Source organism: Rhopalosiphum maidis, chromosome 2, assembly GCF_003676215.2.
Source record: "Rhopalosiphum maidis isolate BTI-1 chromosome 2, ASM367621v3, whole genome shotgun sequence".
Taxonomy (NCBI): domain Eukaryota; kingdom Metazoa; phylum Arthropoda; class Insecta; order Hemiptera; family Aphididae; genus Rhopalosiphum; species Rhopalosiphum maidis.
The window spans coordinates 62,660,738-62,677,324 of NC_040878.1; the positions used below are offsets into that span (position 1 = coordinate 62,660,738).

General features: G+C 26.0%; 1 protein-coding gene across 1 annotated transcript; it reads right to left on the minus strand.

Annotated features, from left to right (window-relative positions):
- Window positions 1–152: 152 nt before the first annotated feature.
- Window positions 153–16,503, minus strand: LOC113554834 (E3 ubiquitin-protein ligase TRIP12). The gene is made up of 34 exons (XM_026958892.1): window positions 16,451–16,503; window positions 16,245–16,361; window positions 16,092–16,185; window positions 15,840–15,897; window positions 14,630–14,803; window positions 14,456–14,564; window positions 14,130–14,356; window positions 13,889–14,059; window positions 13,612–13,799; window positions 13,175–13,363; window positions 12,832–12,993; window positions 11,588–11,710; window positions 11,353–11,523; window positions 10,842–11,078; window positions 10,206–10,408; window positions 9,924–10,071; window positions 9,241–9,514; window positions 9,025–9,157; window positions 7,843–8,039; window positions 7,549–7,700; window positions 7,252–7,488; window positions 6,990–7,178; window positions 6,203–6,388; window positions 5,946–6,137; window positions 3,949–4,148; window positions 2,473–2,594; window positions 2,174–2,361; window positions 1,994–2,103; window positions 1,661–1,931; window positions 1,360–1,605; window positions 1,114–1,302; window positions 909–1,049; window positions 525–846; window positions 153–349 (listed from the first exon to the last, which is right to left on the minus strand). Exons 1-34 carry the CDS (start codon window positions 16,501–16,503, stop codon window positions 153–155), a joined length of 5,970 nt encoding a protein of 1,989 aa, XP_026814693.1.
- Window positions 16,504–16,587: the final 84 nt, after the last annotated feature.

A 16,587-nucleotide genomic window follows, 5' to 3' on the forward strand; every position in this document is an offset into this window, starting at 1 on the left:
TGCCTTTTTATTTATTAATAATGTAAGTTTTAACCAGATTATTCTGTAATTAACAGTACAATGTAATTATTTAAGTTGGAATATATCGTAAATAGATTTATATATATTTTTAAAAAGTTTTGAGACTACATTAAGAAATTACTCTGCAGCAATTATGAAAGGTGGAAGGAATGTTGTCCTTCAGATGCAGCCAGTTGCAGTTTTTTCCTCATTAAATCTATACTAGAGTAATCTGGTAGTTTAAGGTAGTTCACACATGTCATTACAGATGGTAAATAATCGTCTGGATTATCGTTATCATCAAATATTCGCCGCACAATGGTCAACGCAGGAGAAAGTGACTTGAAACCTAGAACATTTAATGTCATAATTTATTATTATGAATATTTTTAAATGTAAATAAATATCATAACTAGAAAAGTCAACTTTTATGTTAGGTTAATTATTATAACATAGAATATAATTAGTAAAATTATTTATACATGATTTTGTTATAAATCCAGTGTACATAAATTTATGTTTACCTCCAACAGGAAGACGTGGTGCTCCAGTAACAAATCTCAAAAAATCTCTTTGTTGTTGGTAATCATACTCGGACAATATTTTAAAAAGAAATCCGATAGCTCTAGAATTTCCTGTATATCCATGATCTAAACGACACGACTCAGATAACATACGCACATCCCAATTTTTAGTTGTGTTTGTATGTCCACAAAATATTGCTTCCAGCTCTTCAGGATAGAATAGTTGTCCAAGGCGTTTAAGAGAGAATACACTTTCAAATCCTTCTCGAAGGCTTTCCATCTGTTTGGAAACGCCTTCCCGTAAAAACCAATGACAAACCAACTAAAAAATTAATTCAAAGATTGTCACTTAAGGTAGAATAAATAATTTTTTTTTATAATTACCTGTATATACTTTTCCAAATTATCAATTGTGACATCTATATTTACACCATTCTTGCGTAATTCAATTGAAGCATGTCCAGGCAATGTAAAATTAAGTCCCAAATCTTCTACTGGACAGCCATCTAAAGTAATTTTTCTAATCTAAATTAAAAAAAAAATTTTAATGAAAGCTCAAGATTCATTATACTCTGTAAGGTGAAAATACCTTTTCAGTTTTTTGTTCATCACTTAGAGTATTATCAATAAGGATTAGTCTTTTTTCGAGTACTAATTGATGAAGTTGTGATAAAGTTTTGTATATTTCAGGAACTATGTATGAAAGATCGCCAAGTGTAAGATAATTTTCATGGCCTAATAGCCAACGATACATGGTAATACTTAATGGTAAATCCAGCTAAAAATAACATTAATTAATGAATGACATATTTCAATTTACTATTTAATATCTTACTAATCTTGAATCCATAATAGCCTTGGCCATAAACTTTCCTAAAAATTTAAATTTTGATTTCATTTTAACTTGATGTGGAAGTTTACTAGTTCGAGATAATGGATTGGGATAAAGTCCTTCTGATGAACGAACATAAGGGTCAGATTCAGATCTTGAAGGATTGTTCCACAATTCTAAATCAGCTTTTTGTAACTCTTTTGAAACTAATGCATAAAACTCTAAAGTTGGTCCTAAACCTGTCCCCACCTAAAAAAATGTAATTAAATAATAATTGAATTTGAACAGTTTAAGTCAAAATTACTTCATCTTCATATTGTATTTCTAGTAAGGCCCGCGAAGTGGCATTTTCAGATATCACAGCTTCAGCTTGAGAAAGAATATTAGATCTAGTTACTGAACGTTTACGTCTATCTAAACGTGGTGCAACACGATCATGCATGTCACCATTAGTATTATTTCCAGCACCTTGAAGTTCAGAACTAGAGTCAAGTAAACGTTGCAATGCACGGTCCCGGTCAAATACAGTTGCATAGAATAATAATTGTCGTGTTTCAAATGGTAATAAAAATGCGCTAAAAAATTATTAATACATTTAAAGTTTAAAAACATTAAAAACATTTCCTAGTTAACTTACCATGCTGATGCAACTTGTTGAAGCCAAGCCGGTAAGTTTCCAGTCATAATCACTAACGGGTCTTGAAGTTGTCTGTTTGCTTTTGCAGATATTTTAACATTGATAAATTCCTAAAATAAATAGTTATCAAGCATTATGTATAAATATATAATATTTTATTATATTTAATTATTAACTTACATTAAATGGTATTATAGAATTATTATGAAGTTGTGTTGGATATAATGAAGTCCAATATCTATTAATGGCATTTAAAACTCTTAAAAGACTGAGTACTGGTAATGAAGGATCTTGAATTTGAACATACTCAGGCAATGACAATTGAAGATATGGTTCAAGAGATGATTTGATGGGAGAAACTACTCCTTCTACAATAACCAAAATTTGATAAATATAATATATTTCAGATATTAGTTATTACTAGTTAAAAAAAAAATATGTTTATAAATATATATATATATATATGGTATATAATTTACCTAACCATAGTTCATCCTTCACTTTTTTAGAGGCACTTTTGTGAGTTCCTGATCTACCTTTTTTACCTGAACTGCTAGTAGTAGGTTTAGGTGAATGTACTTCTGTATCTTCAGGTAAAGGCCTTAAAAAAAAATATATATTTTCATTACTTGTAGTAAGTATCTATAAAACTTTATAATAAATATATAAATTAGTAATAAAAATAAATGGAAGTCAAAACCACAAAATTTCAAACTTTTATACATCAATTCCTCAATCTTTTCCAAATCAAACCATTCATCAATACCGTACACATTAATATGTATCAATAATAAAAACATTTATTTAAAATCAATTTATCATCTATAATAAATTAGAATATAAGTTATAACTAAATAATGACAACCAAACATAATAGAAAGTAATAGTATAACATTGTTAAGATTGTTAAACTTATAATTTTAAATAATTCTTAGTATCTTAGGTAAAAAATAAAAATTATAATATAAATCTGAAATAAATGATAGAAGATAAAAAAACTAACAAATAATTTCAAAAATCAAAATAATATAAAATTATAAACATCATTTATTGTAACATCAGATTACTTTTAAATAGATAAAAGAACTTGGTCGTACCATTCTAAGACACCACATCACAGTAATACGGACGAATAGTGTGATGTTATACGTAATTAATCCTTATCAAAATTGTATTTTAGATCAAAACAAAACACACATTTAAAATGTACATAAATAAAATAAGCTCGTAAGTTATGGTCTTTTAAAACAGCTAAATCTATTAAATCTATTCACAAAAAACAAATGCAAAATAAAAGAATGCTCTAAAACTGTTTTAACAAACAAAATTAAATTTAATAATTTAATTTGTATATATTTTAAATAGGCGTTTTAGTTTGTTTGGAACCAAATGATCCAATTAATAAAATTTATAAGACTTAATAATGTGTATGACATAGACATTATTCGAGTGTATTTGTATAGATGTTTGATACCAAAAATAATATATATATTTACAAATCAATATTAAGACACATTTGAGCTTATAGAATACAGATATGGGACAATGCCAAATAATCCGAGCATTCCAATCAATTACTTTCCATCTACTAACTTTTACCTTGGTATGTTTCTAATAATTTGCTCTACAATGATCTCAACATTGAAACCATTACAAAAAATTGCAATCCAAAGTAGCTCTCACTCATAAAAATTCAAGACGGAGCCAACTTGCCAGAAAATTCTTCATCAGTTAAAAACATGCTGATGTAGGGACTTATTAAATCCCTAAAAATAATACTGCTAATGGGTTCTGTTACTAGACAGCCTCTATCCTCATACTACATTATCATGTAAATATTCTCCACATCATCATTTTAATAAAAATTAAAAAAAAGTTTGATATTTTAAGATTGGTATTGAGGAGATAACTATATTTATAGTAATATTTTATGATTGTATGACTATTATTTTTACCTGTAATAAATTGTATGTGTTTGCACCCATATTCCAGCTGATCCTAATGGTAGTTCAGATTCATTATCAGTCTCCATATCACTTGTTGTAGAAAATTGACGAACAGCTTGATATACAGTCATATTATAAGGAAGTATATGATTGCCTATAAGGAATTGCAATTTATGTCTTGCTGATCCTTGTCCTATCACAACTGCTGCCTATAAATATAATTTTAGAATTAAAAAACTCAAGCTTTTATTATGTATATATACAAATGAATAAAACATTTATTTAATATAATTACTTTAATAAATTATAATATAATTTTTAAGTAGAAATAAGTATTAATACATTAACTGTATCATAATTATAAATAATAGCATTTTTTAATATTAAAAGTTTCAATGAAATTCATCAAAATTAAACGTATTTTCTATAGAATCATATATTAAATTTAACTAAACCAACATGACAATACGCCACACGTAATAATGAAATATAAAATATGAGTTAAATAAAATTGGTAGGTACACCTTTATAAAAACAATATTTCTTTTTATCATGTGATTTGTAGAAATATAATTTATTTGGCTTATAAATATTTCAATAATTTGATCTATATATTTTTAGATATTTAAATAATACATTTAAACTATAGCCATAAGACAGTGGTTCCCAATTGGTGGTATTGGTGCGTATTGATGTTAAGAGGTCCGTGGTTATGTAGTACCCGAAGTGATATTTTTATTTTATTTTAGTGGAATTATTAAACATGTAATGGTTTGAAATTCCAGGTATTATTAATAAATAGATAGATAGATAAACTCGATTATCGTGAAAAAGGTCGACAATTAATGATATAATTAAATAAAATTGAAAAGTAAGTAATCACAAATAAGAGGGGTCCCCCGTCCAGTTTAAGTTTTAGCTAAGGGTCCGTGGCTCAATGCCAATTGGGAACCACTGGCCTCAGATATTGTCATAGTTAGTGATCCACATTAAGTATTAAAAGACAGTAGTACGTGTATAATTAAGTAGTATACAGAGTGGTTTAATATTTAAGTTATAGCCATTTTATTGTAATAATATAAAATTTCAATACAATTATTATGCTATTAAGAAATATTCAAAACGATTAGAAATTTTAATGTTTTTTTTACAATATTTTAGGGAGTTTTAAGAATTAACATAAGAAATTCAAATGTGAACCTATTATTTATTTGTAATCATAATATGAAGAATTATTTTAGTTATATTTTAATACATGAAAATTCAAACAAGTAGTTTATGAGTAGTTATAACTGTTATAAGTATTATTACTGTAACGTGAGTGAAGTAGTAGACCAATATTTTGCAAGGTATCCTCATAACTTTTCAACTTTGCTCATAACAACTTTAAATATTTATTACTAGAGACCAGATTTATATACACCAAAAATCTTAAAAATAATATGTTTTATAATTTTATCAAAATAATCTTTTAAGCAAAAATATTCTTTTTTAAAAAAAATGTATTAAATACTAAAAAAATAAATAAAAGTATTAGTTTATAAAAATTATAAGATAATTAAATTAATCCTAATCATTTAAAAATTAATAAAACAGTCATAATTAATATTTTAATCCATATTATGGTTATAATATTGGTGTATATTGTTTAAATATATTTTACACGAGTAATTGTTGCACCACATAATTATATACCTAAATTTCAGATTTATGAATTTAAAAAACAATAATACTCTAACATGTTTAAACAATAAAACAATTTAACTAATTGTATTTTAAGGGTAAAAATTGACAGAGGTCAAAAATATTTTTGTATTTTTTTTTATAAGCCTTTACATATTTTAAAAAAATGTTCAAATTAAATTTTAATTGGCAATATATTCCTAAAAGTTGCAAAAAGTACAGGTTATAATTTTAAATATTTTAGATAAAATAGCTAGACCATACATTTTGATTTATCTTATATAATTTGTATTGTAAATTGTAATAACATAAAATTTTTTTACCAAAGTGTCATCAATATCATCATCAGAATTGTCATCATCAGATTTAGACTGATTATTTTCTCTAATATGAGAAAAGCCTCTAACTACTAAATATCTTTCAATTGCTTGTACTAAAGCCAATGGATCAATTTTAACAGTTCCACTTTTCCATTGTTTCAAATTATTGCAATCTGGATGTCTTTGTAACAGGCACTAATAAAATGAATTTATAAATAATTTGTTATTTAATATAGAAAACAAATATCTTAATCATTTACCTTAAGTTGATGTGTATTAAAAAATTTCAGAGCACTATTTCCAGCCCCAGTTGATAAGTCATGTACTTTAACTGGAAATTGTTCCAATTGTGATACACAACTACCCAACTTTCCTATTAATGCAGAAAATGGTCGAGTTTCTACATTGTTATGATTCTTTGCAGTAAATGGTTCAAAACTATCGAGCTAAAAAATAAAAATAAATATTGAATAGTTGGTTTATACATAAAGATATTTTTGATCAAAAATGTTCATCTAAATTTAAAATAAGTTATATTGTTTTCCACACATTTTACTATACCAGATGTGAAATAAATATTTATATTGCCTATTTCATAATTATTTATACACTAAGTGATCAATTTAAGTGTATATACTAATTATTTTTAAAAGAAACTCAAAGGAAAATAATAGTTTTATATAACTTCTTAAAATCATTAACATTAACATTATTGAATGATAATATACATATTTAATTTCATATTTTAAAACAGAATGAACAGTTAACAAGTTTAAAGCAATTATAATTTATGTAAGTGCAGTAGACCAAAAACATTTTGCAAGATATTATTGTGCCAATCTACTCCACTTTGTGAACTTTAAATACTTAAAATTAATTAACTACTCCTTCATTTTGAAATATGAAATAAAAGTATAAGTTTAATTAAAATTTAATTTTTTTTAGCTATAATAAAGCATTAAAATGGATCACTTTGTAATACAAGTTAAGTATTATGTAAAGAATTGTAAACTTTGGATGTTATTACTTATTATTTGTCACACTTACAGGACAACCAGCAAAAACATGTAAAAACTTCCGTAATCTTTCACTTCTATGATCAAAACCTAATGTGACTTCAGTTAAGTATATAGTAAGTGACTTAATTAATCCACTATGATTGACTTCAAATGGTGATATGTCTGAGGTCAAGACTATTTCTCTTAATTCCAAAAGAGCATTTATATCGTCATTTCCCTATGATTTATAAATAATAAAAAGAATAAAATTATAAATGTACATCATGTTTATTACTATACTAAGTTTTTACCTCATTTTGTAATTTACTAATAGCTTTTGTAAGTCGTGCTAAAATACTTTCAGACTTTTCATTTTCAGCAGTCATTTCTTCATCTTTTGTACTTTTATCATATAAAATCATAAAATGTTGCGATCTTTCTTTCACCCATAATTTAGCCTTTTCTTTATTGACAGCACTTATATTTGATGCTTGATTTGTTAAAATTGCAGCTCCATTGATGTGCATATTGGAATTTTTATTTAATTCCTTAAAAATTATTATTAATATCATACATGTATAAATGAATCTAGAATTAATTATAATTACTTTAGAAAATGCCCTTTCTGTACTTCTTAAAAGTCTTGCTGGATTTAAAGATGCTAAAAACCCTGAAGTTGATTTAAAATTTGAATTGGAAAAACGTGTTCTTGATGAAGATGAATTAACACCTACAGCACGCGATGCAGAAGTGTTACCACCTTAAATTGAAAATATTATTATTATTATACTTTTGTAGTTCTAAAAAAGTGAATATTTTTTTAAAACTAAAGAGAATGGTTTATATTTAACACTAGGTTTTTTTATGATTGTAATAATTTAACATAAAGAATAAATATTTACCTTTAGATATAAAAAATTCATGTAGTGTAATAGCTTGAGCAGAATTTGGTGAAATAGTATTACTGCTACTGGCACTACTACTAGCTATAGTTTGTACATCATTCACTTCATTGTCTTGATTTCCTTTTTTACGTGCAGCACTGGCAGACTGCCGTTTGTTATGTTTTTTATTTCGTTTAAATACTTCTGACATACGGCTAAAAAATATTAATTATCATATAATTATTAAAAAAAATATATAGTGCTAACATTTTAGATTCTAGGTAAAACAATAATGAATGTATTGATTTTTCAATATTTAAAATTTTATTTTTTTTCTGTCATTTATCATCAACTTTTGGGATAATAAAAATTAAATTATTTGATTTTCAAAAATGGCAGTGGTTTGTAGTAGCAAATTGGATCTATTTGGTATTTTGGGGGTTCAAAAGTAAAGTTTATTGAAGACAATTTCATAAAATGGAAAAGCTAGAATATATTATGCATATCCAATTTTTGATAAAATCAATTTAGTTCTATTGGCTTAAAAATGAATAACCACAGATACTTGAAATTTTCAAAATATTTTGAATATTTATGGACATAAGAAGTTTTCAATTTATTATCTTCTATAAATGCCATTTCAAAATTATTTACTGATCAGAAATGCTAGAAAATATAATAAAAGATAAGTAAAAAAATTATTTGTTTTTATATCTGTAGAACATATTAATAATACATAGGCACATTTTTTTTTAATATGAATTTAATGTTAAAAATTTGACAACGAAATCTCAAAAAATTATTAACTATTTTGTAGTCAGAAATTCATAAAAACTTTTTTTTAAACTTCGGTTTTGAAAAATTAATACAAGATTTCTCATAATAGTTCATACTGAAACCATAAAATCTACTAAATATATAATGCATTTTATATAGATATTTTAAGTTCAAATTTGAAGAAGTTACTTATTTAAGCAATAAATAACACTATAAATTATTTTTTTATAATTTAAAAACATTATGTGAGGGAACTTCCATGGATATGTTTTGTATTTTTATAAATATTCATAATGTGAATCTATTTTAACTGCTTTACAAGATTGTAGTGTAACTTATCTTAAATAAGATAAAAGATCAAAAATTAACAAGCACAAAAACTATTTTAATCCTTGTTTATCATTAGGTTTACAATCTACATACTTAGTAGAACAACGAGCTACTTGAGCTAAGATAGTTGCTTCAGGTATAGACTCTGCTTCGATTTCAGTACCACTGGTTGTTGATTGAACTTCATTTCCATTTTCAATTGGTATTGGACATTGATTAGTGTTGTCTAAAAATGTTTATCATTTAAATATTTAAGTTATTCTATTATAAAAATGTATTAGATATTTAGTTAACAAAATTCAAAATAACCATTATGAGTACTTCTAGATGGCCCTGGTAATCCTTCAATTCCAGCACTTGAAGTAGATGGTGAACACTTCACAGGTGTTTGAATATCAGCTTCAGCTAATTGTTTAACTTGATGCATAACACCCTCACGTATAAAATGAGTTTCAAAAACTTGAGGAAGTTTTTGCATTAAAATTTCAGCCATCTGTATTGCACCAACTACAATACGCAAATCTTGAGATGCCATCATACCAGCGATATGACTAGCAACCATTTGTTTTTGAGTAACAACCTTCTAAAAAATATAAATATTTAATTATTATTACCATTTTAAATACTAAAACGATCAAAAATATTTACAAACATGAAATATTATAAAACTTTTAATATTTTAAGTGTAGTTAACAATTAATAATCTACCTATTCTAACATATTATCAGTAAACATAACTTTAAACATGTTATTCTTGTACATTCATACTATTCTAATACAAAACATTTATAGATTAACAAATATACAAATGATATCACATTCCCAAGTATAGAAATAGTTATCATATAAAAATTATCAAATTTATAAAAAGTTAATTTCTAAAAAACAAATGATTGACAAAACACTTTATACATAACTGTGCTTATGTATCAATATATTTTATTTTTTTAGGAATATTAATTCACAATTATTATTTAATTTATTTTAATTACCAAAAGCAATTCTGCTGGAGAGTAGTAAACCATACGCAATAATGCACGTAGACATTTATATCTGACCAATGGGCCAGCTGAACTATTATAAACTTCATATAATATACTAAATAATAAACGTACAAATGCTCCAGCCAGTTCATTTTCACTAAAACATTAAACAACATTAATCAATAAAATATAGATTTTAAACTTTTACTAGAACAACAATATAAAATTGATTTGTTGAAAGGATAAGGTTTTGATTTATAATAATTTTAATTATAATGAAAAACACATTACCCAAATGATGCAACCACTGTTTCTACGTCAGTGGTAGATCTTGTTTGATGGTTATTATTAAAAGATGACGGAACTGTTAAAACTTTACGTTGAATTGCTCGTGTAGTACCAGTATCTTCATTAATTTGTCTCATAGAATGGAGATCAATTGTGTAAGGAGCATGACTTAATAGAACTTCATCTTCACCAGCTTGATGTGCAACCTATAATAGATAAATAACGGATAAGTTGCTGTTCTTATGATTGCAAACAATATGGACAATTATATTATTGTGACTATCAGTTGTTTTGATAAATCTATGCAATTTATTAAAAAAAAAAAAATAATAACAATATATTTTGGTTACAAATTATCAAATATTAATGATTATGTTATTAAGGAATAAATTTTCAGTATCTTTCATGGATGCAACTCTAGTTAATCTCAAGAATTTCTAATATATTTTAGTATATATAAAAATATTAAACTGGCGAAGTACGACTAACATGGTGATCTCAAAAATATAATAAATTTTTACCTAATTTGAGTAATAAACAATCTATGTGAAATATTAATTTTTTTATATCTCTAAGTTATAACCCACAATCTATGTTGTTATTAATTGTATTAGTGAAAATATAAATTGTGACCTATACCTCGATTATTCTTGAATCTAATGATGTATAAGAATGCCACATAGATCTATCATCCCTCCATTGCCACTGTACCATTTGTTGAGAAGCTCCTGTTCCTTGAATTGTGCCATAAATGCCATGACGATCAAGAAGACTATCAACTGAAAACAATCCATCAGCAGGCAATCTTGGCATGAGTTCACCAATTAGACATGTAACTTCATATAATTCTTGAGAACTTCTTGGAAGTAATTCAATCTAAAATACACCAATAAAAGTTATAGATATAGCTTATAAAAGTTTATTCAATACTAATAATAATTTTGTTTAATATTGAAAAATGTTAATAAAAAATTACTTTCAGATATACTGAAGTGAATAAATTTAATAATATGAGACAATGATATACAATATCAATCAACAGATACCATTTCTATAGTGTTCCTTTTTCTATTTTTTTCTAGTTAATAAAAATTAAATTTTAAAGCAAATTGTTATATCAAGTAGAATATGATTAAATATTAATTTTTACCTGAGTAAGTTCTGGAGAAGGAGATCCAGTAAGAAGGTAGCCAAGAGTTTCAGCAATGTTATTTTTAAGTAAAGTTTGTGACAATTCTGGACAATTTGTACATAATGTTGACATCATTCTTAACACCATAATAAATGTATTAGTACTCATAACAGGAGGAGATGCAACAACCTAAATAAGTAATACAGTGATTAAAATTTTATAAATTGGAAACTAAGCTAAATAAATATATTACCAATTGTTGAAGATTAGTCAACAGTTCATCACTTGCAATTTCTTTTAATTTATTTGAATCAGATTGGAAGTTCTCAACTAGGCGACTAAATGCTAAACAAACACTTTCTACGCTTTTCTTGTCCTATTAAAAATATAACATAATATACAATTTTATAATAATATTAGTAATAGGTCAAATCTAACTAAAATATTTGTTTTCAACTTCAACCATTCTTCCATACTTTTTCATTGGCAATTGATGACAATTTTCAGACAAAACCCGAATCTTTTTATACAAAATACAAATCCTAAGTTTTATATTTTTCTGACATTTCTATATCTTAAACTGATTTAGTTGTATTAACTAGCAATGGTAGTCAAATAATTTAATTCCACTTATGTGGATTCTTAGTTACATCAGCATACACAATTCGAAATGGCTGACAGGCTAGCTAAATCTACCTCCCATACAATTTTACCTATTTCTTCTTTCAATTACTTAGGAACAATTTTATCCCTATTTTATGTCATCACACTATCAAATTTTAGTCAAACTACAGGAATAACCAATTGACCAAATTTGCTGCCAAATACAAAAATCGGATTCAAGAACTTAGATTTACTATGATCTACTACAGTGGATTCCGCCTAATGTGGACATTGGTTAATATGGGCAGAAAAGTATGGTCCCAATACTAAATAATTAATACAACTAATTTTGGTTTTTATGGGCAATCACTTAATGTGGGCAAACAGGACTGGTCCCGATGTGTCCACATTAAACGGAATCTACTGTATTGATAGTTTCAACTAATTCCACGTGGGCCTCATTCACTTTTACTTAATCATGCCTTTTTTGACAATAATTTATAAAAATTACTATACTATATATTGTATCATTGATTATATATGAGTATTTAAAATTAATGGTATAATGTAAAATGTTTTTATTAACAGAACAACCACAGCAGAAGAAAATTTTAAAGGGTTTGGCTAAAATAAATTTTCCTAAATACGAAAAATATATTAGTAAAATAAAAATATTCAAAAATAATTCCTGAATAGATGTTTATCTAAAAATATTTTCTAAAACCATGCTAATGGGCAAGCATAGTTTAATTAGTAATTACAAGTTTAATTTTCCTAACAGTTTAAGATGCTAAAAAATGTTGTTTGATTTTTTCAGTTTATCAGCACATCACAAGTTAATACTTAATATTAAGAACATATTGGTCATTTTAATATTTTTTAAATAGTGTTTACCTGTTGAGTAATACGACTTGACAGTAATGGCAATGACTTGGAAACATAGTGAAATTCATCAGCATTCATATTTTGACAACAATTTGCAGTGATAGCTAGAGCTGCTCTTTGTGCATTAATACTAAAGAAATCTATAAAAGTTAAACATGCAGCCACACCATTCTAAAAACAAATAAGTTTCCAATATTTTAATTTAACCATTATAAGTTTTTGTAAAATTATCATGATAGTTATGTACTTGGAAATATAAATTGGCAGTTTAAATTATTAGCAGAATAAACATAAATATTCAATAGAAATTTTATGTTTATGACCTAAACATAGTACTTGCAACTATACTTACAGATTGTAATATAGATCGTCCATGTCTTCTAGAAAGCATTTCTAAAGCAGAAAGAGATTGTTCAGCAACATCCATACACTGAATAGCTTGCAGTTTATCTAACATAGCTGGAACAGCATCAAGAACAGCAGCTGATGAACGTGGAAGTGCTTCCATCATATAAGTCAAAGCACGACAAGCATGATTCATCTAAAAATATCATTACATAATATAGTATGATATTGAAAAATAAAATGGTGATATTAGAACATAATTGTTTTTGTATAAAACATTCTTAATACCTTGGTATTTTTATATCACATTAATCAATGTATTTAAAAAGTAATTAATTAATGTTTAAATTTTTGCATACTATCTTACATTTAATTTATGGAAATTGACTATAAATTTATAAATATTTTAACAATTAAAATAAGTTTTTGATTTGTACAACATACCATATCAAAATTGTGTTCCATCGAAAGTAAAATTATTAGTGCAGTGACTACAGGTTTCACAGGAAAACCAGTTAAAGTATCTTCATTACCCATAACCAACATTTGGCACATTTCAATAACAGCTTGAAGCTGCTGTCCTTCATCTCCTGTAGCTTGCATTCCTTGTAATAATTGTTGAGCTTTGGAGGCTACAAAAGAATATAATATAATAATACAAATTAAAGAAAAATATGATCAACAATAGCAATACAATTTTATTTTTTTAAATAAATCATACTTGTAGATGCAGCACCCATAGAACGATTGAACAAATGGTGCATACGAGGGGCTAATGCACCGAATAAGTGAGGTGGTAATCCTCTAGATTCTAACAATGCTTGTAAACGTCCAACTTCACCTTCTTCTTCACTATCATGACTAGTAGTGCCACTACTCCATGCTGTAGGCCCTTAAATTTTAAAATAAGTTATAATGGTTCCTAAGTAAAGATTTAATATAGATATAATTGAAAAAATTACAGTTTACACCACCTCCAGTAGCTTGTGATCCAGATGAAGAAGGATTGGTATTGGAAGTAGTAGATGATGTAGCCATATCAGGGGCATTAGTGCTAATTGAACTAGATGTAGATGGTAGGATATTATTCATGTCGTCATTGCCTTCAGCCATTCCATCCCCTTCAACCACGCCTTCCATAGCCAATTCTGCCGCCTCTCTTCCACTCGCTTTGGTATTACCGCGGCGACTACATAAATAATAATGGTAAATAAAGATATAATAATTATAATAAGTTTTAAAATATATATAATTAATTAATTGATAAAAATATTTAAGATTTTAATACCTGCTACTAGCACAAGACCCCGTTGTTGGTCTTCCTCGTTTCCTACGCAGCGGTAAAGACGCGCGTAAATTAGTTTCCTCCTTGTTCTTACTTTGACTTGAAGACGTACCTATAATTATAAAAAAGTTAGAGCATTTAAATTTTAACAAAATACAAAAATTAAATAAATTATACCCAGCGTAGGGAGTTCTAATTTTGGGCGTTTATTTGGAGATGGTTCTATTTCTTGGGTAGAAAGTTCGTTCGTTAAATTATTTTCTTCAGAGCGCGAAGGCCCTTTTGATTTACTGCGCAATGGATATCTATTTTCAGCAGGGCTAAAAGTCAAGTTGTCTACTTTCTGTTTTCCTATAAAAAAAATAATTAATAAATTAAGTTTTACATACAAAATACAATGTGTTTACGCTAAAAAGTAATGTGGTAGCTAGATAATTGAAATTTGAGTCTTGGTAGGTTAGGTACCAAAATACAAATTCTGAGAAAACTTCATATCGTTAATACTTTCAGTACACGCATATGTAATAAAAACTTAATTTTATTTTTTTTTATTATAACAACAATTTTTTTTCTACTAATTTGGATGAAAAAAGTTATTTAAAACTTTTTAATTACAAAATATATAAAGCTAAGTTGAAAAATAATTTCAGAAATTATTTATTATTGTTAAATGGCTATTGTAAATGTACACTAATGTTACAGTTAATAATCATAATTTATCATAAATCTTAACTTGCATTAACATTTGACGAGGAAATTTTTTTTTAAATTATCTAAAAAAAAAATAGTTCATCTGAATTTAGAAAAAAATTGGTATTGCTTTTTGTATATATAAAAAAAGAAAGAAGTTGTATAATGTTAACTGTGTATCGAAAGAAATAAGCCTTTGAAATTTTCTCAAAATGTATAATACTTCAGTACTCCTTTTTACCTTTACAAAATTGTATTCCAATGTAAGGTTATCCAGCCAAAATATTTAGGGGCATTTCTTAGCATATATACCATTTAATATATCCATGTGTATATAATAATATACAATTCATTCAATGTACACATAAAGTGAGATTAAAATATATCAATGAAAAAATAAAATACTTTAACCAAGAAAAGTGATTATACATAAAGAAAGATACTAAATATTTTAGCTAATTTATTCAAAGAACAGTTACAAAAAACCAAAGAAATTGCATAATTGTATAGTTGATGTCTAGTGTGTACCTTTAAATTGATTAGGTCACTATAAAATATATATTACATTTTTATGCGACGATAATCATTGAATACAAAAATATTACAATTTACTTATACACTAAAAATACTTATGCATATGATGCTATTATACTTTTACTCTTCTTTAAATATAAATAATACAAATTAATATGCTTACTATTTTTTGGTGATTTGGATATTATTGATTTTCTACTGGTACTTGGTGATTCTTTTTGCTACAAAATTAGAAAAAAAATTATGAATCTCTGTATATATATATGCTTAAAAATATTATCATACTAAATTCTATATAATAGATAATTATAAATATTTTAAAAACTTACAGTTCAAATATTTTATTTTAAGAAATTCATTCAAATTATATACATTACCTATTTTATATTATATTATATAAGATTGATTAACTTACTATTAGTGTATTAGAATTACTGGTGCGAGTATTCCTAGTAGCTGATTTACTTTTACGAATACTTTGAATAGATGTAGTTGAATCATTCACAATTCTGAAATAGTTTAAATTTATAAAAATGTTTCAATAACTAATACTAAACAAAAAACTTACGGTGTTTCAGTATTATCTGAATTTAATATACCCACATCCACCTGACTATTTGTGCTTTTTTTACTATCCTTGCGAGAATTTACTCTAGATCTAGTATTTCCTTCTATATTTCCCCTCCTGTAATTAAAATGTAAATGTATTACCCAATTACAGTCACAAATATAAAATAATATTTGTAGTAAGAAAACACTATTTTAATTTCTAACCTGGTACTAATAGAAGACGCGTTAACCAACGCGGAACTAGCTTGTTCGGCCATAGACGTCACCTCCAAGCAATTTAATCATGCCACAATCAAATCACAATTCCCTGTAACAATAATAATCAGTAAAATACATTTTTT